The 27,389-nt window shown below is 51.2% G+C and overlaps 1 protein-coding gene across 1 annotated transcript in view; it reads right to left on the bottom strand.

The window, feature by feature from the left end:
- Positions 1-353: 353 nt before the first annotated feature.
- The window catches only part of MAP4 (microtubule associated protein 4), a 135,699-nt gene continuing 108,663 nt past the window's right edge, over positions 354-27,389 (bottom strand). Inside the window, exons 15-22 of the mRNA XM_075706514.1 lie at positions 24,648-24,707; positions 24,165-24,484; positions 21,844-21,972; positions 20,212-20,304; positions 13,343-13,424; positions 11,234-11,346; positions 7,906-8,083; positions 354-583 (exon numbers count right to left, since the gene is read on the bottom strand). Coding sequence (XP_075562629.1) covers positions 354-583; positions 7,906-8,083; positions 11,234-11,346; positions 13,343-13,424; positions 20,212-20,304; positions 21,844-21,972; positions 24,165-24,484; positions 24,648-24,707 — 1,205 coding nt within the window. The remainder of the gene's footprint in view (positions 584-7,905; positions 8,084-11,233; positions 11,347-13,342; positions 13,425-20,211; positions 20,305-21,843; positions 21,973-24,164; positions 24,485-24,647; positions 24,708-27,389) is intronic.

Genomic DNA, 27,389 nt, shown 5'->3' with positions numbered 1-27,389 from the left:
TATGAACAGGGACCATATTTCTGTGGAAGGAGGATTGTGACAGGCGCAGCATTAAATGAGAAATCTGGAGTCTAATCCCAGCTTTGCCTTGGATTCCCTGTCAAATGAAGACAGTGACCTACCTCACAGGGCTGTTGTGAGGCTTCACTCATGTTTGTAACGCGTGCGAGCCCTCGGGCTGGGCGGTGCGGGAGAGGAACGAGTACTTCACACTCGCTTTGCCGGCGGTGGGACACGGCTAAAGGCTCGTGCCCTCGCGGGGCTGCCAGCGGTGCTGGAGCGAGGGGCAGCTGCCGCTTTCCCCAGCAGCCGAGCGAAAGGCAGTTGCAGGGCCTGGGATCGTTTGTTTTTATTCACCGTTTCTTATGCTCTTTGTATCTGAAATCAACGCGAGGCTTGACGGCGCCAGCCGCCCGGTGCTCTGCTGGGGAATGGAAGCGGCGGAAAGCCGTCGGCTGAGCGCGGCTGAGGCCGGTTCTCCAGGATGGCGAAGGCGTTCCTGCGCCGGCAGCGTCCGCCCCGCGCTCGGGACGGGAGCTGCCTTCCTCGGGGGCCGCCGTTCGCTTCTCCCGGTTGTTCTCTGCTAAGATTTAATTTACTCGTCATGGGCTTTAATTAACGGAGCTGTGGCCTCTGCCATCTGAGCTGATGTACTGTAGCGGGGTGCGTGCGGGAGCCCCACGGCTCTGGCGGCCGTGGGCAAAAAGCACAAGGGTGGGGGGCCAGGGGGGCTTGCAGCAGCTCCAGCAGCGGGAGCCGGGGCCATTCCCGTTCCCTGGAGCCTCCTGGCGCGGCTGCGCTGGATGCGCCAGCGCGGGGCCCTCGGCCGCCCGCCGCCTGTGTTCACTCAAAACTTTTCATCTTCATTTCACTTGCTTGAGGTTGTCACTATTATTTGACCAGTGTTTGTTTCTTTTGGCCTGTATAATGGGCAGTATGGTTTTCCCTTCCAGCAGGTTTAAAAAAAAAAAAGAGAAAAAGAAAAAAAAGAAAAAAAAAAAAAGACTAAGCTATTGTCTAAATGGTTCAGAACTAGTGTGATATTGGGATACTTCAGTGGCTGTTATGTGATACTGGATCTTTTTACAACATAGATTAAAGACAATAAAAAGGGATAGAGTAGTAACCGCCTCTGTCCTCTTCATTCTTTTTTTTTTTTTCTATCGATTTTTTTTTTTTCAGTAGCTGAGTCAAGTCTGAACCTTGTCGCTCCTTTTTCCTGCGAGAGCTCCGGTGGGATTGGTGCGTGGGCACCCCCGCAGCGTTGTTTGAGGCGCTGACGCTGCCCGCGCCCCAGCTCCTGCGAGCTCCCTGGTTGCGTCGGGGTCCGGCACTCGGGGTGCAGCAGCAGCGGCGAAGCCTCAGGGTGCTGGGAGCGCTGCAGGACGCACACGGCAGCGCGGGGACCTGCTGCCCTTGAGCCTGCGGCAGCGAGCGGCAAACTGGGGGCCTTGGGGGTCACAGACAGCCCTGGCAGCCATCAAGGCACCTGGGAGCGCCGGAGCACGTCCTGGTGCTGCCGGGGGGGAAACCGCGGCTGCCAGGGTGGGCGATTGCCGCAGCGGGGCCGGGGATGCTCTGGGCGCAGGGACTGGGCAAAACCATCCTGGGCCATGTCCATCCTGCGTGCCGAGCCAAGGTAGAAAACCTTGCTTTTTATTTTTGAAGAGCGGCAGGGGGTCCTGCTGCGAGTCGGTGGTGGCCCCTCGGGGCCCCCCGTTAGTCACAGCCCCCCACAGGCCCTCACGCTTCTCCGGGAGCTGGCCTTGGCCGCTGCTGGCTGGGATGGGCGGAAGGAAGCAACCCCCGGGGCCGGTGCCAATGCTGAGGGCGTGCGTGCCTGCGGTGCTGGCTGTACTGGCCGAGCTGCTCTACACGTGGGCCCCCGCCAGCAGCCACCACGGGCTCGCGTTGGCCATGGGGCGGTGGCCGGCCGGTGCCTGGCGTGGGCCCAGCACCCCCCTCCCTGCCTAGGCTGGAGAAGCAACGCCTTGGGGGAATTCCAGTGGTTGAAGCCATTGGAGACAACAAAATTGTTGCACCCCGTTCTTCACGCCTTCCTCTGCCCCCCGGTAGGACGTGGGGTGGTCCCCGGCTGTGCCCACACCCCCGCCCGGCCTTCCCAAACCCCCCCCACCACAAACTCACACCCAGGCTGCGGAGGAACATCTAGAAGCTTTATTTCAACCCTTTACAATAGTAAGAATCACAACATCAAATCAGGAAATGTTGCTAAGGAGACGACAAGTCTTACAGCCCCTCGCAGGAGGGCGAGACAGACTGGCAGAAGCAAAGGGGGATGAAGCCGTTCCAGGCAGGAGGGGCTCTGCCCGGCCCCCCGCCCGCAGAGCTGTTGCCTTACAGCCACGCACCGACCTCCCCCGGCCCCGGGACCCCCCGCTCCAGCACGGGTACGGCGCCGTCACCCGCCCCGGCGCCGGCTGCACCCCCTCCTCGGGCAGCACGGTGCACCCAGCGCCGCGGAGGAGACGGCGCCGCTGCAGAATAATCCTATGACACAAAATAATAATAATACGTCACATTTAGAGAACACTTGACATACTGCTCGCTCCTCACAACAGCCTGGTGAGGTAAGTAGTAGCGTCCCCAGCTTGCAGATGGGGAAACTGAGGCAGAGAGGTTAAGTGACTTCCCGAGACCGAGGGAGCCAAGCGCCCGGCTCAGCCCTGCCGGGTCCTGCGCCCTGAGCCCTCGGCTCCAGCCACGCCGTCCCCGCCATCCCCTCTCCACGTGGTCATTTCCCCCACTACGTCATTACTCGTTGTACCTATGTTACGGGGTAACGGAAGCTGCAGGCGCCGCTGAAGGCTGGGGTGGGACGAGCACAAGGGGTGCAGGAGCGGAGTCTCGTGTCTGATCGCTTTAGACACCAGCTGCTGGCCAGCGAGACTCGTGTGCGAGGAAGGCAAACGCTTACTCTAGCTGGAATTCAGGTGGTGAGGAGGAAGGAGGAGACGGAGCCCGCTTTCCGCTGCTGCCTGTGGTAGCCATTTCCCACCCGCAGGCTGCCCCGGGCCAGGAGGGCTGCTGCAGCTGCTCGGGCTTTTGGCAGGGACAGCGTTGAACAGCCATGACCGGCGCAGGGGGGCTCAGCCGTCCCCTCCTTCCACCTGCGGGGAGGACACAGGAGCCCCCATCACCCCAAAGAGGCCACTGATACCGCGCTCCTGCCACGTCCCAAGAAAACTAGAAATTCTGCCTAAACACCACAAAACACGAGGGTCCTAGAGCCCCGCTCACACACTGCTACTACGCGGGGGACAACAGCGAGGGTCAGCGTAGAAACCTACATTCAGTTTGCGGCCAGGACGCCGGCTCACGGGCAGGCACGCTCGGGGGGCAGCAGCAAAGCTGCCGCAGCTCCCGGCCTCCAGTGGCCTCAAGCCCACGGACGCGGTTACGTGAACGTACTTGAACAGCATAAAACGCCCCACCGTTACTGTAGATGCCACTGACATGCAGGGAGACTCCGGGCTCCGGCGGGCAGGACGGCAGCCAGGGTCGCGGGCAGCCTCCTGCCTGCCGGAGCCCAGGGCAGGGACCCCCGCGCCCGCCGCCGAGGAGCTCCCACCCAGCCCTTCCTGCGGCCCCGCAGCCCCTGCCCGCAGCCTGCGCTGCTTTCTCATGGCTTCGGCAGCTCGGACGCCTCCAAGCCAACGCTGACCCTGCCCGTGAGCTTAGGCGCGGGCTTTGCCGAGCCGCTTGCAGGAGCAGGCTCTGGCACGCCTGGCGCTCGAGCGCTGCCCACGCAGCCCTGCGCACGACGCCTCTGCGCCCCAGCCAGCGCCCGAAGCCCCCAGGCTGCTCCGGCCACCCCAGCCCTCCCCTCTCCCCAGCGCCGCCCCAAGAGCAGCGGCACTCCACGCTGCCGAGCGCAGCTGCCAAGGAAAGCCAGGACCCACGCGCGGCGTATGTCTACGTTCAGGTCGCATCTAATTCAGCCCACAACTCTTCTTATTCCCCCTCCCCCAGGAGAACGTGCTCTCTCCAGCCCTCGCTCACGCCACCAGCAAACACGGCTCCTTCCCCTGCTCCGCCAGCCTGCAGCTTCTCCGCTCGCTTCATTTAAAAGCTCTCAGCACTAAACCAGCTCACTCCCACCTCTCCAAACAGGAAACTAAAGTCATTACTTTTCACCACACATGGATCGCTTCCCAGGCTAGCAATATGTACAGCCGTTTCCTTAAAATAAAATAAAATTTAAAAAAAAAAAAAAACCAACCCCGAAAAATCTGTATTAAAACTGAAGCTGTCCTAGAAAAACCACACCAAACTAGTGTATCTGGATTTAGTTTGTCAGCTAACCGCAGGCACAACAAGTGTTAGAGAAAGTGGCACAGAAGCACAGGTCGGTCGTTAGCGTTCAGCTGAACTGAGCGTCGGGGAAGGTCTGTGCACGTTCGGAGACAGGGCTGAAGGCTGCCGCGACCATCGCAGACATGAAAGCCTTGGCCAAGACTGCTGAGCGGGCAATAAATCAGATAAAAGCAATGCAGGGGGAGAAGGTGGCGTTACTGTCCCTGTGCAGGGTGTTAGGGGTTTGCTTGTGGGTTTTTTTTTTCCCTGCAATCTCAGAAGATAAAGTGCAACGTTGCCACTTCCCTTCCTCCTGCGGCACCTGCACCAAGGCCAGGCCCCGGCTGCCTCCCGCCGCGCGGGGCAGAGCAGCAAGAGGACCGCGACATTTCCGCTTCCACCTCCCCTTTGGTGAGCCGCCAGCACCGCCGGCCCTCGCCGGCCCAACCTCGCGCCTGGTCCCCGGCCGCGGCTCACCGCCACCAACGTCCCAGCTCCTCCGCCGGGCCGGCGAGCCCGGCGGTCGGCTCCAGCCTTCGGCAGGCGGGCAAGCGGGGCCGCGCGCCCACGCTGCGGGCACAGCACCCTCGCGCCAGCGCCTGCCCTACCCCGGGCAGGCGGACGTTATTGCTCGGGGAAGCGCAGCCCCTGCCTTCTGCTCTCCTCTCGCTCCCTCGCCTCCAAACTTCCCCTCAATTCAAGCGCCGGGGGAGAAAAATAAAAGCCTAAGACTGACAAGATCAAGCTGGTGTTTAGAATTTAGCGGTAAGAGAAAGAAGGAAGCATCAGCCAAGGGGCAGTGATATATACCGGGGGGCATGCAGGTGAACGGGGGGGGTGGAGGCAGCACCGGCCCGGCCCCGGGGGGTTTCAAAGCATCGCAGCGCGGCGCCGCTCTCTTGCCAAACGAGGTTTCCGACCCTCATCTGCCTGGTGCGGGGCAGGAGGGCGGCTTCGGCCCCTTCCCCAGCTGCAGCCCGGAGCGCGCGGGCTGTTAGCGCTGGCCTCGGGGCTGGCGGCCGCAGCGGCGGAGGCCGGGGCCACGCAGCACGAGGGCAGGGAAGGACCCGCTCGGGCGCGGGCGCTGGCTTGGGATTAGAGGGATGTGGCATGGAGGGGAGAGGCGGGAAGGAGGAGGAGGAAGAGGAGGAGGAGGAGGAAGAGGAAGGGAAGCGCTGGGAGTTTTCTCGGGTATATATAACCGCCCCTTTCAGGTGCAAATCTGCATTGCTTATTTAAATTTGTATTCAGAGGAAAAAGCACTTATGAAACTAGCAGACGACTTTGATGCAAACTAGTACGTTTTAATGCCATTTTATTAGAAATCATGCAAACTTTAATATAAAAAATACAAGTGCAATAAGAATCTTTGTGTGTAAATACAGATTCCGGGTTATCGTGTCATTGTCGGCTTCCCAAAGAAATATTCCCACAAGCATGAGAAGCTGCAGGCTTCCCTCCGCCCCCTCCTCGAACAGCCCCCCCTTAGCACACGCCTGGTTCAGTTCGCTTTGATCCCAGTGTTTTGTTATTCCGCCTTTTTTTTTTCTTTTTTTTTTTTTTTTTTTGCTTTAAATTAGTTCGACGACCCAAGAATGCTTTTGTTTTCGTTTTAATTTATTTACATTTCATTTCTTTAGTGTCATTTGCAACACGAAACGAGGAGCTCACACCTCAGAAGAGCAGGGAAATCTCCTTCCCAGTCAGAGCTGCAACTCCCTGGCACCAGAAGCCTGCCCTGCCGCGGCCGAGGGCTCGGCCTCCCAGCCCTGCGCCAGCGTTCCGCTGCCCGGCCTCGCGCCGCAGGCGAGAGGCAGCCCCTTTCCCTGCTTCCCCGCCTCGGCCTCCCACCAGACCTGCTCAGCCCGCCGCCGCGGTCACCCCTCCACCAGCCTCTGCTAAAACACCACGCACGCACGCACACCACAGACCTGCTTTTGCCTCGCAACTCACGGCCTGCGTTAACCTGCAACTCCACCGCCAAAGCAGCCTCCTGCCTTTCCTCCAGACCTCAGGCCCTGGCCGAAAAAACCGATAAATCCCAGGGCTTTGGCTGCGCGAGTTAATAAATAAACCGCCTCTGCCTTGCTAATGCGCAGAAGGTCCCAGGCACCCTCCGGGGCTGGCGGCTTGGCCCTACGGGAGGTTTGGTTTCGGTTTTTTTTTTTACGAGCATCGATTCAACACGCCTTGTTGCAGTCAACACAGGCTTCATCTGATCTGTTACAGCAAGTTTTCCTTTAACACAGTCCTGTGCCTTTCATTTCAGACATGGCTTAATCCCATGAATTTGCTCCATCGTTTTAAAATAGTTTAAAAAAAAAAAAAAAAAAAAAAAAGAAAACAAACAACAACAAAAATGTTACAATTGCTGGATATGTCAATAAGAAGCCAGCACTGCAGCAGCGGTTAATGTCTCTACTCTCCTACGGTTAGGAAAAGAAGGAAAGAGAAAAGGAAACTTAGCATGGGTTTGTAGCACGATAAATCATCAACACGTCGTCACAAAGAATAAAAGGTTAAAGTCAACAGTTAAAACAGCCTAACGTGTGTGTATAATATATATCATCATCAAACAGGATCAGCAGAAACTGAAGCGGCAAGGAGGAAAAGGTTGGCTTTTTTTTTTTTCTTTAAAAAAAAAAAAAAAAAGACAGAAAGAAAGATCCCAGCTTATCCCTGTTAACTCTGGCCTGGCTTCAGCCACCAGCAGCGCAGGCGTGCTCCGAGCCGGCCACCCGCCGCCCAGGCTCGGGGTGCGTCGAGACGCAGCCTGGAAGTCGCCAGATGCCCGTCCCCGACACACGACGCTCATGCTCACTCCAGCATCCCCTTCCAAAGCAAAAGGGACGAGGCGCGGAGAGGGAAGGAAGCCCTTTCCAGCCAAAAAAGGGAGCACTGGAGCCCGGCACGCTCGGGCAGGGGCGAGCTTCCAGGACGCTTCGAGGAGCCAGCGCGGCCGAAAGGGACGCTAGCCCTGCTAAACGCTGTCCCCTTCCCACCTAAAGCCAGACGCCGGGTTAAGAGAGCCAAGCTGCGTTCCTGTGGGGAGCACGTGGGAGACGGGGCTGGGAGGGGTCACAAGCCTTGCTGAGAAAGCGCTGCAAGGGGAGCCGGCTGTTGCAGCGGTGACAAGGAGGCGACTGAGCCCAGGCTGTCGCTGACGGATGTGCTACGTCAGGGGGAAGTGCTGCTGGAAAGGTTGGGGGGTTTGGAGACGACGATTTCCGCTCCGTGGTCTGTTCGAGCCTTGGCCTTCTCACGGAACGTCAGCTTGTGAGATTCAATCTGCAGCGACACAAGGGCAGGTGAGAAGGGGAAGGGTGGGAGGAGGAAAGAGGAGGGGGGGGGGGCAGGAGGGGAATGGAAGACGATACCATAATGTCATCATTAGATGCCTGGAAAATAAAAGGCAATTTTCTGAATTAAAAAAAAGGCAGAAAACACCCCTACAGACATCGATACAAACAGTTCAACGTTCAGATTACAGCGGTGTGACCAGTGCCCGGGGGCGGCTGCTCTGCCCTGCTGCAGTCCTCTCCCCACCCCACCCGGCAGCGTGCGCGGTGAGAAGGCGCGGGCACTTACTTGTTTCTTGTATCTGAGTCTCGAAGCTCTGAATTTCCCTTTGGTCACCACTGCTCAGGGCAGCGGGCACTGCCGGCCCTATGCCATTCTCCCGCATCTCAGTGCCCGCCTGGGCCGCTGTCACCTCTCCGTTCTGAGGGGCTGGCGGGAGCTGCCCCGGCTCCGCGCTCCCCTCAGCCTACAATGAGACAACGGGGTGGGGAGGACGACAGGGACGAGTCAGTAGAAAATGGGGGTGCAGGGGTGGGGGGGTGAAGTGCGGGTTCCCGGAGCCCCCTCCGCCCTCCCCAGCTGCCGAGACACACGCAGGGACGAGGGGGTGTTTGGAAGCGGGAAGCGGCCCCTCCGCTCCCCGGGAAGCCGCCGTCCTGACCAGCTTTCCAGCTTCCCACAGCGCTCCAGTCCCCGCAGACTCATCGGCTGCTCCCTGCCAGCTCATCCGAGCGTGGCTGCCGTGTCCCTGACCACGGGGTCCAGAGCTCAGCACCCGCTCCCCAAACGCACGCCTGTAACGGCCCGGTGACGGAAGACGGCCGAGGCAAAAGCAGACCAACGTTGACAGGGCTGAAGCAGAGCGCTGCGGGCTCAAAAGCAAGCAGGTGGTGTGGGTACGTGGCAGCGAAGCAGTCCCCGTCATCCGGGGACACCTTTATATACCAGACCCAAAGGGTACACAGCGGATCCCAAAACAGGAAGGCCAAGTTTGCACAAAGGACCTCATCCTCACTTGGTGCTGATGCTGGACTATGAACTGGGAGTGCGGTCTTCGGAGAAGACTCTGTCCTGGTCTGCTCTCCTACCATGGCTGGTCGTCCCACCTGGAGTCACCAACTTCTACCAGCCTTAGAGAAGAGCTAAGTCCTACTGCCGTTAGAGGAGAGACCAACACGCTGGTGGGAGCCTGCTGAGAGCGATGCAGAGTTGCTTGGAAAGCCATTCGGTGACCACCAGCACGGCAAGCAGAGAAGATGACACGCTGGACCAGCCCAGCTCCGGGAAGGAGCAACTCACCCAGCCAGGACATCCCCTTGCTGCCACGTTCAGCAGGGAGGAGGACGGGGAGAGCATGGCACCCTCCAGCCCAAAGCAGCTCTGCTCTTACCCCATGCCCTTGCCCTACAAAGTCTTATCCGTGGGGAATAAAGCTGCTGCGCTCTTCTCAAGACTACGTCAGGCCCTCGCCCAGGCAGCAATGCCAGCCACGGACCGGCTCTGTACCTGCTCACTCAACAAGTGGCAAAACCACCGGGCCTTCCTTCTGGGCTCCAAGTGCCCACCCATGAACTGACCGCAACACCGATACCTAGGTGCAACACCGATACCTAGGTGCAACACCGGCCTAGGTGCAACACCGATACCTAGGTGCAACACCGGCCTAGGTGCAACACCGATATCTAGGTGCAACACCGACCTAGGTGCAACACTGGTATCTAGGTACAACACCGGTATCTAGGTGCAACACCAGTATCTAGGTGCAACACCGACCTAGGTGCAACACCAATATCTAGGTGCAACACTGACCTAGGTGCAACACCGACCTAGGTGCAACACCGATATCTAGGTGCAACACTGACCTAGGTGCAACACCGATATCTAGGTGCAACACCAATATCTAGGTGCAACACCGACCTAGGTGCAACACCGATATCTAGGTGCAACACCGATATCTAGGTGCAACACTGGTATCTAGGTGCAACACCGATATCTAGGTGCTTCTGCAGGAACTACAGGACTCGGATGAATGCCATGCCTCCAGGAGAGGCGCAGCGGGTAGCTGAGCAAGAGCTGCCGGCCCCCTCGGACGTGTGTGCCAGCCCCGAAGTGCCACCCGCCCCTGCTCCGATGCCAGCACTGGCTGAGATCTGTGGGACGCAACAGGGAAATGATTTAGTCTCTCTATCACAAGGCTAACACTAGAGCCACCCCCAAAAAAACTGGATGAGAGTGTCATCAACAGAGACTCTTTGCACCCATGAAGATGGGGGAAAAATATTAAAAAAAAAAAGATCAGACTAATTCTGAACAGGTAAGATTTTAGAACTTCAACAAAAACCCTAGTACCCAGCAAACAGCGCCGGTATATGGACTAGACACTCCAGTAAACCGGAACAGCCAGGCACCGTTACAGAAGGTTCCCGATCCCTACCAACACACCAGCAGCTTCTCTAGCTCCTTTCGGCTTTTCACCGAGCCCCGATTTGACGGGCTGAAGTTTACATAAAGGACTGGAGACAGGAGAGGCCCGATGTGTCCCCAGCAAATATTCTGGCAGTCACCTCCTGCCTTGTTTTAATGGGGATGATTAAGCACATACTAAATATACTTGTGAATTCTGCTGCATGATCTGCTCTTTGGGACAGGGATTATTTCTTTCAAATTCACACGGCATTTAACACAATAGCTCAACCAGGCTGAACTCGAAACCCTTCCACAACACAAAAGTGCTCAAAGAAAACAATGCTGGGACAACCAAGGGCACTCAGTGTTTGGAAGGGGTTTCTTCTCCTCTGTCTGTCTGTCCTGCTGGGGGCAAAGACTAAGTCATATTTTAACAGTTCTGGTGCCGGAGCACAGGATTGTTTTCTCTGCTTCCAGCGCTACCAGCCAATTCAGAAGTGGTTTACCTGAAAGCCCCAGCACTAGTGACTACCAAAACATAATCCCCAGCACTGCTCTAATCATTACGTGGCGTGACAGGTCAAGCCCACACACCCAACACTTGGTCATTCAAGCGGGGCTGATTTCCCTCCCCTAAGCACAGATGTCGCGTTGCTGCAGCGAGACCTGCGATTTGCAGAGCTGAGGCTGGGGACGGTTTACGTTCTCCGGGGGAGAAGCGCTGAATCACAGCAAGGAGAGCCCAACGATCTTTTCTTATCCTCACACAAAGGGTCTTTGGACTGCGGTAGGGGCTGAAAACTGCTCCCAAGAGCTGCAGGGTGCTGTCTCCCAGCACAGAGCACCTTGCTCTCACCAGCTTTACTGGGGGTAAAGAAAGCAGGAAGGGCCGCAGGCAGCTCCTCCGATGGGCTCGTAGCTCACACAGCAATCCCGGCGCTCGGGTTCTCAGAGGAAGGGTGCAGACGCGCAGCACGAGCCCTCCCGGTAGCGCCTAGCGGGGAGCGCATTCAGGCAGGCCACAGAGCTGGTCCGTAGCGCTCTCCTTTTTGACTCATACTGACTCCTGGGGTTGACAGCAGAGGCCACAGAAATAAGCAGATGGCTATGAAAGGCTGGGGGTGGAGAAGCTGCACTACATCAACAGCAGGACAAGGAGAACAACCAGATTTAATCCCTACCCTGATGTGCCAGAGCTTGCTGCACCCACCTTCACGGTTCCTCCTGCCGGTAAGTGTCCCACGTTGTCCAGAGAACCCACTTTGGCTTGGGCCTTCTCCTTGAAGTTCAGCTTCTGGTTCTCAATTTTGACATCGCCTCCCCCTAGAAGAAGATTGTGTAGGAGTTTATTAACGCCTCCAGAAGAGTCCCACCTGAGATCTGTCCCCTTCCCAGCCCCACCGAGGAACCACTGGGGACCCAACGTACTTTGGAGGAGGGACATGACCAACTAAGACGTCTAGTGTCTCAGTCTCTCTCCAGTAAGGTTCAGTTTAAAAAACTAAGCTCAAAAGTTGGGGATCTCCACCTGCGCAGGCCAAGCAAGTAAGCAGGGCTGCATGGCAAAGCTCTGGAGATGCCCTCAGGTGGGGAACTCCACGCGTCCGGACAGGCAGGCTGGGCGATATCTGCATGCCAACTGCCTCGGCAGATCTGCTCATCGATCCGTTTGAGGTGTGAAATGCCACTTCCACCCGACCCCACGTGGGTGCGTTTCTGATGGCTAATACCAGCTGCCCACTCTCTGTGTCCCTTGCCAAGGTCCACCAGCTCAGCCCATCTGCGTAGTCGTCGGTGCCGGGACAAGTTCTGCTCCTTTTCGTTAACTGCATTCCTCTGCTCGTTACCCGTTCCCACTTCTACTCCATCACTGGCAGTTGTGGGACTGCCTGGACCGACAGCTCCTCCCTGACACAGACCCGTGTGCCACGGCTTGAACTACTCGGGAGGCAGCCACGCAGGCAGGGAGAAGCCAAGCGTGGGACGGGATGAGCGCTTCAGGTTCAGGAGAACATGAAGGTCAGGAAAACAGCTGTAGATTTCTAGCAGCGTTTTCCTAGATTTAGAATACTGCAGTTCCCATTAATATATGGCTGTACGTGCAGTCCGTATTCCAGTAGGTTTCTCAAAAAAAAATTTTAAGTATTGCTAAGCACAACTTTGCTTCCCAGCAACATCATTAAATACTCAGTCCTCAGCACTTTGGAAGCTTGGCATGGCCAACGATGGAAGCCAACTGACTCAGTCTAACAAACTCAGTTAAAACATCTGACGAGATAATTCTGGATGGATTATTCTGCTTTAATCAGCCCCGGACAAGAGCAGTTATTGTCACGCACAGCTTGTTATTACAGAGCACTGAACAAACAGAGGTCATGTTTGTGGCACCACGTTCTCAAAGCGGGAACACGTTTTGAGGCACTGAACCGTGGTGCTCAGTGTATAAGGTCTAACTGCTTTCAACCTAGCAGCCTGGCAGAAAGGGCACAGGAAGCTCCCAGGAGCGGACAAAGACAAGCTTGTCCTATTTGTTTTCAGCTTTGGTCAGTGAACTTGTCCTCATGCACGGATGTTTGATGGGCAGGAGCTTTCCTGTGCAGGTAACTGCCCTCAGATACAGACAAACCAGCAAAGGTCAGTGAACTGACCGCACTTCAGGGTGCCACAAAGGTACAGTTCAAAGAATCTGCCTGCAGCCACAGGACCCTGAACTCGGGACTTGCCTATGCTGCAGCTGAGCAGTGGGCTGATCATTGCTTGGTTAGGGAACCCGAGATTCACAGGAATTCACGCAGAATAATTGCTGTGTTCTCAGCGGGGAGCAAATGATTCCTGCACACTCATCCCATAATATGGCATTAAAGAGCCAAAAGTGTTTTACATAAGACAAGAACTGCTACTGAACTGAAGGCTAAGACGACCCTTGTGTCTGCTTTGAAGAACTGGAGGGAAGTTACTTTATCCTTCCCTAGCACACGCGCTCCGAGAGCCCCAAAGCCCTCTGTAAGCACGGAGGAAGCTTCTAGACTCTGGAACAGTCGTGGTAAGTATCCACACTCCCCCCCTAAATGGGGAGGGGGGGGGGGAGAGAACTGAGTGGAAGCAGTAGATTATCTCCACAGGCAAGATGAAATCCCACATCTAATCCCCTTCTCCGCTGATGAAACCACCCGGAATTGCTAAGAAGCTTGACAGTACTTCTAGAAATACTCCCTGAAAGCAACAAACCCCTTGAACCATCTCAGTCGCAATCCAGGACTACATTTAAATGCCTTTCGGTATCTGCAGACAAATCACGAGGAAATGGTAAAATTTCTACCTGGCTTATGCTTGATATTTGCTTTAGAGCCACACTTGGAGGACACTTTGGAAAGGTCAACTTTCTTGTTCTGGATCTGCACCTGAAGAGGCAAAAAGAAACAACTCAACACAAAGAAACATTTCCCGTGAATCTGGAGGCCAACGGGCCATCTCAAACGTCAGGTCACACTTAAGGACCCTGCACCCCTTTTCTAGCGCATTATTTTCTCCTGGTGATTTCCCAGCCACTGTATGCCAAACGCTACAGTCAGCTTTAGCATTATTTAAAGGCCTGCACCAGCCAGAAGTGGTTAATGTGAGCAGACAGAAATTGAGACCAGATAAAACTAACAGAGGGACAGCAACCAGAAATGGGAGTCTTGAGTTCGTGGCACATTCATGGAATGCAACAGCACCTGGGAGAGGGACCAAAAAAAGCTGATCCCATTGCCACGTTCCCCAGACTGTTTCTGCCCAGCGCTGGCTCTGCCTCTGAAGACACGGGCCATTGCCTGGGCAGCTCCAGACGGTCACTCGGGCAGATGGCATCTCATGGTTCTACTCAGCCACTCTCTTGCTGCAGGGCCACAGACATGCCACCAGCTGCAACTTTTTCTCTCGACCACGTTCAGCGTGCAGACTGACCCACATCTAATGTCAGGCTTTGTCTGCAGCCTCCCCACAGCGGCCTTCCCTCCCTGCTGAGAGCAGGACACCTGGAAGGATCACAGAATCATAGAATCGTTTAGGTTGGAAAAGACCTTTAAGATCATCCAGTCCAACCATTGACCCAACACTGCCAACTCCACCACTAAACCCATTAAGGGCAGAGTCATAATCTCATGTTTCCTGGCTTGGGGGCTGGATTAGTTTTTAATGAAAGTAAAACTGGGAATCACTAAGGTTGGAAAGGAGGTCTAAGATCATCAGCCCAACCATCAACCCAACACCCCCATGCCCACTAAACCATGGCCCCAAGTGCCACCTCTGCCCGTTTTTTGAGCCCCTCCAGGGATGGGGACTCCCCCACCTCTCTGGGCAGCCTGGTCCAGTGCTTTTTCCATGAAGAAATTTCTCCCAATATCCAATCTAAACCTCCCCTGGCGCAGCTTGAGCCCATTTCCTCTCGTCCTATCGCTGGTTCCTTGGGAGCAGAGCCCGACCCCCCTCCCTGCCCCCTCCTGCCAGGAGCTGCAGAGCGATCAGGTCTCCCCTCAGCCTCCTCTTCTCCAGGCTGAACACCCCCAGCTCCCTCAGCCGCTCCCCACCAGCCCTGTGCTCCAGACCCTTCCCCAGCTCCGCTGCCCTTCTCTGGACACGCTCCAGCACCCCAATGTCCTCCTTGTGCTGAGGGGCCCACAACTGGACACAGCATTCCAGGTGCGGCCTCCCCAGCGCCGAGCACAGGGGGACGATCCCTGCCCTGCTCCCGCTGGCCACGCTATTCCTGACACAAGCCAGGATGCTGTTGGCCGCCTTGGCCACCTGGGCACGCTGCTGGCTCATGTTCAGCCGCTGCCGACCAACACCCCCAGGTCCTTTTCTGCCAGGCAGCTTCCAGCCACTCTTCCCCAAGCCTGGAGCGCTGCATGGGGTTGTTGCGACCCAAGTGCAGGACCTGGCACTGAGCCTTGTTGAACCTCAGACAGCTGGAACAAACTGCTCGAAGAAGCTATCATTCTCAAAGACAAAACACTGGGAGTGGGGAAGCTGTTTCCTTTCCAGTATTATTTCCTTTAACCTCATTCTACCAGTGACTTGGTGCTGGCATAGAAAGCCTTCAGCGAGAAAAGTGTTCGGTGATGCAATGATGAGGTATTCGTGACTCAGTAAATGACCTTCTTCCAAGTCAATGAGCCAAATATTCCAGCATGGTATTTGTGGACATCAGTTTGAGTTTGGGGAGAAGTGTCTTCTCTGGGGTAGGACAAAGGTGGAGTCAAAATGTCACAGGTTTTATGTCTTTTTGCTCAAAAAATATTTGATTTCCGACACCTGGACCAAGTGCTATGTACAGAGCCCCATTTCTGACATCTTTAAAATTCCTTCTCCAGCTCCAGGTGGATGAAAAATTCCTCTATTCCAGAATTAACTTCTTGTCTAACTACTTGGAGATCTTTCATTTCATACAGACATAGGATAATTTATACTGGAAGGAGCTTATGGTCATCTGGTCTAACCCCCTACTAAGTTGACATTATAACTTTCCATGGGAAAAATCTGGGTTTTTTTGGCAGTAACGTTAAAAGGATCACCTCTCCCAATCGTGTCAGCAACCACCAGCTGGCACCTACGTGCACAGAAAGCTCTGCTATAGATAATCTCGCAGACAAAATCAGAATCTTTCTTTTTGAACATCTCAAGAATTCGTTCACTTACAAGCTACTCTACAAGCTTATTGAGAATTACCATGATAATTTGCAACACGTCTTTCTCAGGAAGCATGAATCCTCCTGGTACTTGTGAGGAGGGATGAGTCAAAGCCCTGATGTCTTGTTTGCTCAGAATCAGTAGCACAGCACAGTTCAGCCTCCTGCTACGCTGTTCCATGTTCATGTACCCTGACTCAGTGACACCAGACACTCCGAAAAGGTGAGATTACGACTACTGAATTTGATTTTCTTGGGGGTTGCTAGTAAAGTTACTACAGCTTTTATAATGAGTACTTGTTTGCTTGGAACTGGAATAAAACTAAATTTATTTCACAGAATGCATTTTAAAATAATAATGTTTGTTATCAGCTAGGCCAGACATACCCAGCTATGACTCCTCATGATTTCACCTGGGGATCCAAACAATTATACCTAAATGGAAGTGTATTTCTGGTAAGATTTCTAACATCAGTTGTTTTGAGTTTGCAAAGGGAGACACATTTAAAAGCTTAGGCTTGCATTTACAGAGCCAAACACTCAGACTCTGGTGCCAGAAATAAACCTTAGATCTGAAAGCTTGGAATCTCAGAATCATAGAATCGTTTAGGTTGGAAAAGCCCTTTAAGATCATCCAGTCCAACCAGTAACCTCACACTGCCAAGGCCACCACTAAACCAATTAAGGGGAGAGTAGCAACCCCACGCCTCCTGGCTTGGTGGCTGGATCATTCATAATGAGAGTAAAAACTGGGAATCACTAAGATTGGAAAGGGTCTCGAAGATCATCAGTCCAATCATCAACCCAGCACCCCCATGCCCACTAAACCATGGCCCAAAGTGCCACCTCTGCCCGTTCTTTGAACCCCTCCAGGGATGGGGACTCCCCCACCTCTCTGGGCAGCCTGTTCCAGTGCTTGACTACCCTTTCCGTGAAGAAATTTTTCCTAATATCCAATCTAATCTTGATACAGAGGCTCAGATGGGAAGTGTCATCCTCATTTCTTCTTAGATTTTCTATCTCTGACCATTTCCCAATCCAGCTAAACAGGTCAAACCAAAGGGCAGAGAAACATATGAACATTCCAAATCACCTTGTTAAAACTTCAACAACATGTACGCTACCCGCACTTTGTAAGATCTACCTCTTTACTGTTGCTTTCTTTAAAAAGAGAGGGGGGAAATACTAAAGCGCAATAAAAGCTTTTACCCAGGAAACCTGACCTTGTGTCAAGATACTTCTGGCAAATACAACGTGAGTAGGAACAATATCTACTGCTTTTGAACATGTCTTCTTGGGTATCCTGGAGGGGAGAAGACATTAGCTCTGTGTATAGAAGGCAAAATGGGTACCCAAACAGAGCGCACCAGCTAGGAACCACTTAGGTAGGATGTCCATCACTCCTACCAGAGCAACCCTAAAGCTGAATCATAATTTGCTACTAACCACAGCTCTCGTCCACAGGATTCCTAAAAGCTTTAACTGAAGCCACAGACTAGAACAACAGATTTTCCAGACATCCCCCATCAGCAGTGCAGTTCAGGAATTAAACATCGGGAAGTCTTCTATCAGAAGTGATCACCGTAACTAGATGAACAAGAAAACATCTTGGACGCTAATATTACAGTGCCCCAAAGGGAGTGAGCAGATATAAAAATGAACAAAAAGGAAACACTTTTCTAGGAAGCCAGACCGGCTGCTGCACCTCGCCTACTCACATTGGTACAGGCAGTGCTGGGTTTGGGGGTGTTGGATGGTGGGAACGACTGCCTGAGGCTGCTTTGGGGGCATTTGGAACCTGGGAATAAGCAGCACTTTATTCTCTGTTCTCAAAGCAAAACGCTCAAGTAGCTGAGCAAGGAGAAAAAGTGCAGCGGTAAAAGGAGAATTTGGAGTAAGAGAAAAAGAAAGCAGGCACACGCTTGTCCCCTAGAGTTGGGAACGTCCCCAGGACAGGAGAGCAGATGTAAAGAGGAAAGGACAGATTTGGTGATTTATTAGAAGAAAGAATAGTTCACTAATGTAATTAATCAAGCAAGAAAAAGATCCCTCACATTTAAAGCACATTTCTGTTGACCTCAAAAAAAGGAGAAGTATGCGCGAGACTTGTTGTCCACTAAAAGGCTGTACAAGGTAAGAGTAGCAAAATTAAAGTGGTTTATAAAACACAGCTCCTTCGAGAGCATGAACGGTTAAGTTACAACAGCTGGTCTTTAACAGCATAGCCAAAGGGACTTCTGCCATGGAACACTGGCTATGTACAAGCAGTCTCTTCCAAACGTGGGTGACAAAACCAGACGAAATATGCAGTAGGAACACAAATGTGCACAGCTAAAAAAATATTATATGAGGGCACCTAGCTGACCTGATGGTCTCAACATCAGTTTTTCTTCCTATGGCACAGAGAACTTGCCTGCATGAGCATTTCTATGGGAAGCTCCATACGCACATGCATGCGCTCCTATAAATGTTGGTTAAGTCACGGAAACATCAAGTGAGAATGGCAAATCCCACCACCGGTGAGAATCTGCAAACGGGAAGGCAAGGAGGGCAGCAGAGATGCGTGCCCAGCAACTCAAGGTTAGGTAAGTGAACGCTGCGCGCGTGACTTCAACGCGCGCGTGTCTCTTACCATCCTGGCAACCCCCTGTAGGGAACAAGTTTGCTAAGAACCCAGATTTGGTTGCCTCTTGCAAAGATTTAAGGAAGAATCGGTCATGTAGAGTAAAGGTTCAGCCAACTAGTCAAATTGTGCTGGCTTTGGCTGGGGTAGAGTTCATTTTCTTCTTTTCTTCATATGGGGCTGTGGTTGGGATTTGTGCTGGAAGCAGTGTTGCTAACGCAGGGATGGTTTAGATATCGCTGAGCAGTGCTGACACACAGCCAAGGCCTTTTCTGCTCCTCACCCCACCAGCGAGCAGGCTGGGGGGCACGAGCGTTTGGGAGGGGACACGGCCGGGACAGCTGACCCCAACTGACCCAAGGGATGTCCCGCACCGTATGGCGTCGTGCTCAGCACACAGAGCTGGGGGAAGAAGGAGGAAGGTGGGGATGTTTGGAGTGATGATGTTTGTCTTCCCAAATCACCGTTAAGAACGGCAGAACCCGGCTTTCCTGGGGATGGCTGAACACCTGCCTACTGATGAGAAGGAGTGAATGAATTCCTTGTTTTGCTTTGCTTGCGTGTGCGGCTTTTGCTTTATCTATTAAACTGTCGTTATCTCAACCCACGAGTTTTCTCACTTTTACCCTTCCGATTCTCTCCCCGATCCCGCTGGGGGGGAGTGAGTGAGCGGCTGGGTGGGGCTGAGTTGCCGGCTGGGGTTAAACCACAACATATTTGTGGTTTACACATATATGTAACACAAATACACATATATTTCCCCAAAAAAGTGGCCACAGCAGTTTGCACCACAGTCAGGCCCATGTAGCATTTGTATCTGCTGAACCAGACATCAAACAGAACACATACATATGTGTTCTATACAGCAACAGCAAGTCTGGCCCCAGAAATTGAATATTTGCGCCTTGAACACTACACAAAGCAAGGATGCAGAGAGTTTCACTGATGCTGGTCCCAGAGAAAGTGTCACAAGATGCGATAGCTGGACATCTCTCCTCAGGAGCCTGGCATATTTAAACGCCAATGGAAAAAACTTCCTTGGGCTTAAGTACGTCAGCTTCTTTTTGAAACCGTCCAATCTTTGTATTTCTGTAAACTATCCCTAGTACAAACAGCCTGGCATAGCTTTGTTAAGGTAGCACAGATTTGCCCACAAGGAAACAAGCCTGCCAAACTATAGTCATGTTTTCAAAAGCTTTAGCACATAGATAGTTAACTTGGGGTTTTTGCCAGATGCTTTCAGGATATAATACTCCAAACCAAGTACACAGACATTACAAGATTAGCCTTCTATTTTAGTAAGCTCAACTCTGCTGCCAGAGATACCAGTAGCCTTCAAATTTAGAACAGCTCAAAGATTAAGTCCCAGAGTCTCTTCCTCCTCCTTTTTTGAAGTCTCCCTTTTTGTGAAACAAGAAATGAAATTAATCTGATTCAGGCTTGCTCTATTAGCCAGTGAAGAGTAACAGGCACTTCTAGGCCACAGTTCATTTCATCTAAAAAAATCAGACATCTAAAATAGGTCAGAGGACTGATGAGGTGCCTCCATTGACTGCAGAGGGAACCCATGGTGCACTAACTCCTGGGGGTCAACAACGCGCACGTCCTACATTTGGTCATGAACACCACGTAAACCATGCAAGAAATAGGTCAGGTGTATTTGTAGTACTATGAAACAAGACACATACATTCAACCTAGCATCCCATGGGGGGAAAAAAAAAAAAAATTTCTCCAGCCTACGTTATTTCCAGAAGCCCTGAAACTCTGCCACACCTTTCTGCCTGAAACACAGCATTGTGTTGTATATGTGTATATGTATATGTGACTGACATATAAAAACATAGTACAAGAGAAGGAGTTAGTAGAAAGACAGCTTGCCCAGAGCCCATACTTACATTCCCACCTCCAGGGACATGCTTAATATTGTCCTTGGAACCACACTTGGACTGAACATGGCTGTAGTTCGCTTTTTTGGAGACTATCTGGACCTGGAATGTTACAGAATGGAAAACAACACAAGGGAAGAGGACTGGTTAGAGTTGTCATACGGCAGGCTGGAGTGGACGCTCTAACACGGTGGATAAACAAGGAGTTGTGTTAAACTCAATCCAACTTTAGTATTAGGTGTGAAAGCAACTGAGGAGGAGAGTGAGGAAAAAAAGTGAACGAAACAAGAGGCTGCACAGACAGTGTTAGTGCGAGAGCGTAGGTGCTACCGTGAAGACAGCTTCTCCATGTACTCTACGGGTTAGCATCGCTGGGTGGGCGCCTGCCTGCCCGAAGGGCCGGGTTCATCTACGTCCCCTGGGAAGCTTCCCGGGAGCAGGGAGAGCCAGCTCAGCTGCCTCCTTCCCCCCCCGGATCAAAGCCATGGGGTCACCACTTCCAACGCCGCTACGAACTGCTCGGTGTCTGCGCTTCACTGCCGTTTGCCTGGATTGACTCCAGGCTCGGGTAACGTCTTTCGAAAGCGCGGGGCAGTAAAGCCCGGTCTGAGAAACAATTCTTCTGATGAAGGTCGTCAAACCTTCAGTTAAATTGTAATCAGACGCGTCTGATGTTAACTAAATTGTTTCTCCTTTAAACTAAAATGACTTGGACTTTTTCAACATACAGAAGGAGTAATGCCAAGTGAGCTTTTACTCACGAACGTAGTAACTGAGTTAGAGTAAGAGGCCCGTGTTCACAAAGGTTAGTTACGACACGTGTTTAGTCTAGGAGTTATTTAACAGCACGAAACGTGGCAGAAGCTGTATCTAGAGTACTCTCTAGAAAGAGGTGATAAATTCGAAGCGCAAAAGGAATCACCAGAACATTCTCACTTTAGCAGGTTTCCGAAAGCTCCTTAGCCAGTTCAGAAAGACTGGATTCAGTGCAACAGCAGCTCTGAAAACGTACTCGTGCCGTGGCAGTTTATAATGACTGACTTATAATTTACTGACTTCTCTAGAGGTACAAATCCCATCCATTCGTTAACAGGCTCTGCCTGACAACATCTGAATTAAGCCAGCACTGCAGGCCCTCCTGCCGCACTCCCCACCCACTCGTGCCGAAACACCACGTCACGACAGCTTCGGAGTAACCCGTCAAACGCTGACCGCCTCATGCGTGGAATTAAAGGGTTTTGGTACGTCCGGGTCGGGAATATTGCAGGAAAGACCGAGTCCTTAATGTCTTAATGAACTAACGCTCTCTCCTCCTCGTTACAAACTAGTGCTGTGTATGAAGAAGCGGTCTTAAGGGAAACCTCCGCCTCAAAGTTAGGCCTGTCTCCCTAAAAGCGAAAATGGAGGACTCTGCTCTGAAAACATTTACAGCAGGCACGGAAAAGATACCTATGACAGTGATCTCTGAACGTGTTCATCTGAAAACATCTCAGGGTCTACAAGAAAGAATCGGAGGAGTGTCTGTGCAAGGAACAGTGACACTGACAGGAGAAAGCAGAAGAGTTGAAGAGAAGGGAAAGTGACTCAAAATGGAAATGTTTTCCTTCATCTCCCACAGAGAAAAGTCTGAAATAAACTCACTTTCCCATTGGGCTGTTTTGGGGCACCCTCTTTTGATACGGTTGTTTTAGTAGTAGCCATTTTAGAGACCGCACTGGGTTCAGACTTTCGTGCAGCAGCAGCTGATTCTGGCTTTTTCTCTATTTTCCCCTAGATGGAGACAAATGGATGATTTCAACCAGCAAAAGCAAAAGTGTGGGCAGGAGAGTACGGGAACACAAGCTACCCAGATAAACTCAGTGGCACAGATGACCCAGGAGAACTTCTCACATGCTGTAATTCTCAGGCAAAGTACAATCCCATGCCCAGGAACAATAAAACTAAGGGGGTGGAGGGGAAGCAACATCACTCAGACATGGGATGAAACAGGCACCCCGCGGCCATAAAGCACTAATCAAGTTCTCCATTTCTCAAAAAGCTCGTGGGTGCCCTTCATCGGTATCTCATCATTTCCCCAACAGTCACGAGGGCAGGTCTCCAGGTGAGCCCAGTACATTACATTCTGCCAAAAAATGAAACCCAATCTTTCAGTAACCCAACAGCAGTGCGGTACCACCTCCTTCACACGGGGGCCATGATACAGATCGTAGGGGCAAACACATCCACTGGCTGATTTTCTTTGCCTTCGAGCTCTAAGAGCTCTGTTGGATACACATGCACTGTGCTTCCATCTCTGATTTGGCACCCGCGCCCTGGTTTGACTCAGGCGTTGAGATCAACAGCTGATTTAGTTTTTAACTAATCAAATGCAGGTGGACCTAGCTAATCCAGCTAAGCAGAAAACTGAATGAAAATTTACAGGTTTTTAGAAAAAAAAAATCAGCAACTGCCTGAGAATATCCATTCGTCTGCTACTCTAAATCCAGGTAAGTGCAGCAGAACTTGCACTTTTTGGGGGGGTCAGCATAAATCCTGTATTTCACTAGCCTACCAGCAACAGAACGGTAAACAAAAAACCCCCAGCGCTCCTAAGGCATTCTCATTCTCTAAAAACATCCCAGCGTAAATAAGACTATGAAAAGGACAATCTTCTTCAAAGTACAATTGTTAGGATTTAACAATTCTATGAAAATATTTAGAAAATAAAGGACAGTACAATTAAATGTAAAAATAAATTCCCTTAAACTGACACAATAACCCTGTAAGCTAAAAAAGCTCTGCAATCCTGAGAACCCTAGCACAGTGTAAAATAACGGCACAATCTCATGTGCTCCTTCTGACCAGATGGCAGGCGGCTTTCTGAACTTCTCTTTGGTTTCAGGCTCCAATATACAGGACATGAAAGGGTCACCCTCCTGCTTGCCTCCCAGTTTTTCAGCTGACTTGGTTTGTCATTTCCAGAAACTCCGATTCGGGGAGTGGCAGTTCCTGTCCTCTAGACCTCTAAGCCCTGAGGTCTGTACTATGATATTGTACAACTGAGATACTCTGCACTCCGAAGGATAAATCCGTGCTGTACCGATGCTGCCTGTGACACACACCACCACAGCCCAAGAATGCCCTTGACTTGAGCGTGCTGAGAGGAGATTAAGGCTCCCAGCATGAAACGTGCTCTCTTGGCATCAGATTAGAGTTAGATGCTGAGTTATTCATTACTGTAGACCTGCAGCAAAGATAAGTGGGCAAATTTCTTCCACTTTGTGGAAATTAAAGCCCTCTGACTATGGGCAAGCTGCTAACACATTTGGTCAGGTAGACATTCACAGTGAAAGTGTAATTTAAGACCATTACTGACTGAGAGCCTCAAGTTATATCTGTGTACACGCTTTTCCCTACAGCTCATTCAAAACTACCCTCCTCTTTCCTCGTGGCCACCAGAAGTTATCCGAAGAGCAGCATACACAGACCCATTTCATACCAGCTTCAGGCCTGACAAGTTGAACTGAGTCCCCGTTCCTAGACCTGGGAAAGGTCCTGTGGAGCTTGCTCCTGAATCCAGATTTCCTGCATCGTAGTGCATTATTCCACCTTCTGCACCATTCAGCAGACTCAATTCCTCTATTCAAAGGCAAAGTTTTGGAATATAGACAAGGTTTTGAGCTTTCAATAGCAGCTAGTTTCTATGTCAAGGCGTACGACAGAAAAACAGAACCGCAGAGTTCTGAATTCCTGCACGTATGCCAGTAAGCAATGAAGGCTCTTAAGGCGGATTCCTTCTGTACGCTACTATCGCTGCCTTGTTAATGCCTTGTGCATAAACCAAGAACCCAAAGAGGAGCTCTGCAGAGCATAAATGAGAAGAGCAGTGAGGATACAGCCACCAAAATTAGCAAAGAGCACCCATGATGCTTAAGAGCTACTGTTCCAAAGCGCATATTGTTATCAAATTTGAAGAAACTTACCTTTCCTCCACCAGGCTGATGTTTAATATTATCTGTTGATCCGATTTTGGAACGTACGTTTTTCAGATCTGGAGCAGAAACACTGCTGGTCGGGCGAGGTGGCTTGGAAACAGCGCTGGGTTTAGTCGGAGCCTTTGCGGTTGTTTTTTTAGCATCTGCTGTTGCAGTTGAGGTTGTGGTGGGTTTGCTTGCGGCAGGCTTGGCTTTGGGACGACCGGTGGCTACTCCAGCTAAAGCAGGCGCGCTGGAGGTGGTGGTAGGAGTGGTGGCACTACTTTTTACTGCGTTTCCAGTAGCGCTCTTAGGGCGGCTCAAGTCTGCTACAATTATCACAGCGATAGTTGGAGGGAAGGGGGGAGAAAGATGCGTCAGAGGCCATTTATACAAACTTCCTCAGAGTCCCAAAGACGTACAGTGTCCCGCTTAATTAACACAGCCCCGAACGAGGAGGATTTGATTTAGATGGAAACTGAACAACGTTACCTGATGGCGACTTTGCAGAGGTCTTCTTGGCATCTGCGGGCTTTGTATCAGTCTTGATAGCTGCCCAACACAAAACACACTGCTAAGTATTTCAGAGTGGGAGCCAGTCCGCAGAGATGAGAAGCCTGGGATCCCAGCACAGCTTCCCCTGGAGCTCCGGGGCTCTCTGCAGCTCCTCACATACCAATGGTCCTCTTTACCCACAGTCCCTATTGCTAGCACGCCGCTTGAAATAAAGCATCTCAAGAATTAACCTCAAGAAAGCTCAATTAAGCTCAAGAAAGCATCTCCATTTGAACACCTGGCTGAGGCGCTCATCGTATCAGCAAAACTCATTCATGTTTTCCAGCAAAAGGATCAATTCACCATTCAAGGATGCAACACACCTGAGGTATGGATTTGTCCTGGTTTCGGCTGGGATAGAGTTAATTTTCTTCCTAGCAGCTGGTGTAGTGCTGTGGTTTGGATTTAGGATGAGAATAACACTGATAACACACTGATGGTGTAGTTGTTGCTGAGCAGTGCTGACACCAGTCAAGGACTTTCCAGCTTCCCATGCTCTGCCAGGGGCACAAGAAGCTGGGAGGGGGCACAGCCAGAAGAGTTGATCCCAACTGCCCCAAGGGCCATTCCATACCATACGGCGTCATGGGCAGTATAGAAACTGGGGGGGGTTGGCCGGGGAGCAGCGATCGCTGCTCGGGGACGGGCTGGGCATTGGTCGGCGGGTGGTGAGCAATTGCATTGGGCATCACTTGCTTTGGGTATTATTATTATTATTATTATTATTATTATATTGTTATTTTTACTACTACCATTGCACTTTATTTTGTTTCAATTATTAAACTGTTCTTATCTCACCCCAGGAGTGTTTCTCACTCTTACTCCTCCGATTCTCTCCCCCATCCCACCGGGGTAGGGGCAGTGAGCGAGCGGCTGCGTGGTGCTGAGCTGTTGGCTGGGGCTAAACCACGACAGGTTTGCATTTTGTTTTTTTCTTAAAATAACTTTCTGAATCTGACAGCACTCACTAACATTATTTTAATCCCTTCCCAATTTCATTTCTTAAAAAAACCCCAAACAAACAAAACCAACAAAGCTCCTTTCTTTACTAAGTAGCAAAAGCAAAACCACATTTGTCCATCTATAACCTTGGTATTATTGCTAGATCAGTTCTAACCAATGCCAATTTTCTTGCATAGAAGTTATTGCACATATTTTGGTCCCTACTGTAACTGTTTAAAACGAAAAAAATCAATTGCTAAACTGAACTACGCCTTTGGGCAAACACCAATGATCATGACCTGATTACTTTCCACGTAGACAGAGGACAGTCTGAACCGGGAACGCATCTGTATTTCTCAAAGCAGAATAAAGCCATACACAAAGTTGATCAAGGAAAAATAGCAGACTGAAAAATATAAACAGAACCTTATTTTAAAGAGCTCTTTGATAATGAAATTCTAGCTTTTTTACTATCAATAATGGACAACTTTGGCTAAAATTGGCTTCAATAGCCAAAGGAAGGCAGTATCAAAAAAATAATAAGAAAAAGCGCTAAGTTAGAAATTATGAAAACCCCCATCTTCTAATATTCAATTTCTATTAACAGTCTTAGATTTTTAGATAAACTCAAGCAGCTGGCAGGGTATTTTATGGAATGCCAATATAGAAAAGAACAAGGAAAAGAGGCAGATAACTACAGGCCAAGTTAGTCTGGATCATTCCATCCAGACTTTCCTAAAAGCACTCAATTAAACACCACAGATAAGACACTAGCTAATGAGATGAAACACTTTTGGATAATTTAATAAGGCCTAAAGGACAGATATATAATTGTCCTGGTTTCGGCTGGGATAGAGTTCATTTTCTTCCTAGTCGCTGGTATAGTGCTGTGTTTTGGATTTGGTATGAAAATAACGCTGATTACACCCTGATGGTTTAGCTGTTGCTGAGCAGTGCTGACACTAAGCAAGGACGTTTTCAGCTCCCCACGCTGTGCCGGGTGCACAAGAACACTTCAAAAGAGGTCCAGCCAAACCAACCTACTCTCATTCCTTGAGACCACAGCTTTAATTGGGAAAACTGTATGGACAGAACAGACTTAAGTTTTGTATAAAGACAAGAGGACTAATATGTTACTTTAATATATAAAGAGATGTTACTGCTACTCGTGTGAGTGGGGAGCCAAATGCTGGAACACTTTTGTCTGTGTTGCTAGCATGCAATGTTGAAAACGTGGAGAATGATAACGCTACTGGGAAAATGGTCTATAATGACAGTCCGAGACTTTGATTTTTTTTTTTCCTGGTCTGAAAGACAGAGAGGTGGTCTTGTACAAACGTAAAAGTCATTTTTACAGGGGGTGGGGGGTAAACTGGGAAAAAATACAAAAAAAAAAAACCCCAAAACCCAAGCACCACATGGCCAGTGGCTCTCATTTGCTTGAGAAAGTGACTGATGCTTAACACCTGCAAAAGTGAAACCACACAATTTCAAAACAAGCCACTATACACACATTTTTCAACAGTGAGAATGACTAAACATTTGAGCGAGCCACAAGGAAGTGAGAGTCTCTGCCTTTTGAACCTGAAAAGCACGAGCAGATGTCCTTCTGAAATACCGTCTTTAGCCAGGAACTTATTACCTGTCTCAACGCTACGTGATGAGCAACTATTGTGATCAGCAGAGATCCGCGTCTCTCCATCGCCTACATCTATGGATCTAGCTGAAGCCGCACGT

The sequence above is a fragment of the Pelecanus crispus genome, chromosome 2 (genome assembly GCF_030463565.1).
Source record: "Pelecanus crispus isolate bPelCri1 chromosome 2, bPelCri1.pri, whole genome shotgun sequence".
NCBI classification, from domain to species: Eukaryota; Metazoa; Chordata; class Aves; order Pelecaniformes; family Pelecanidae; genus Pelecanus; species Pelecanus crispus.
This window is presented reverse-complemented; position numbering and strand designations above follow the sequence as displayed.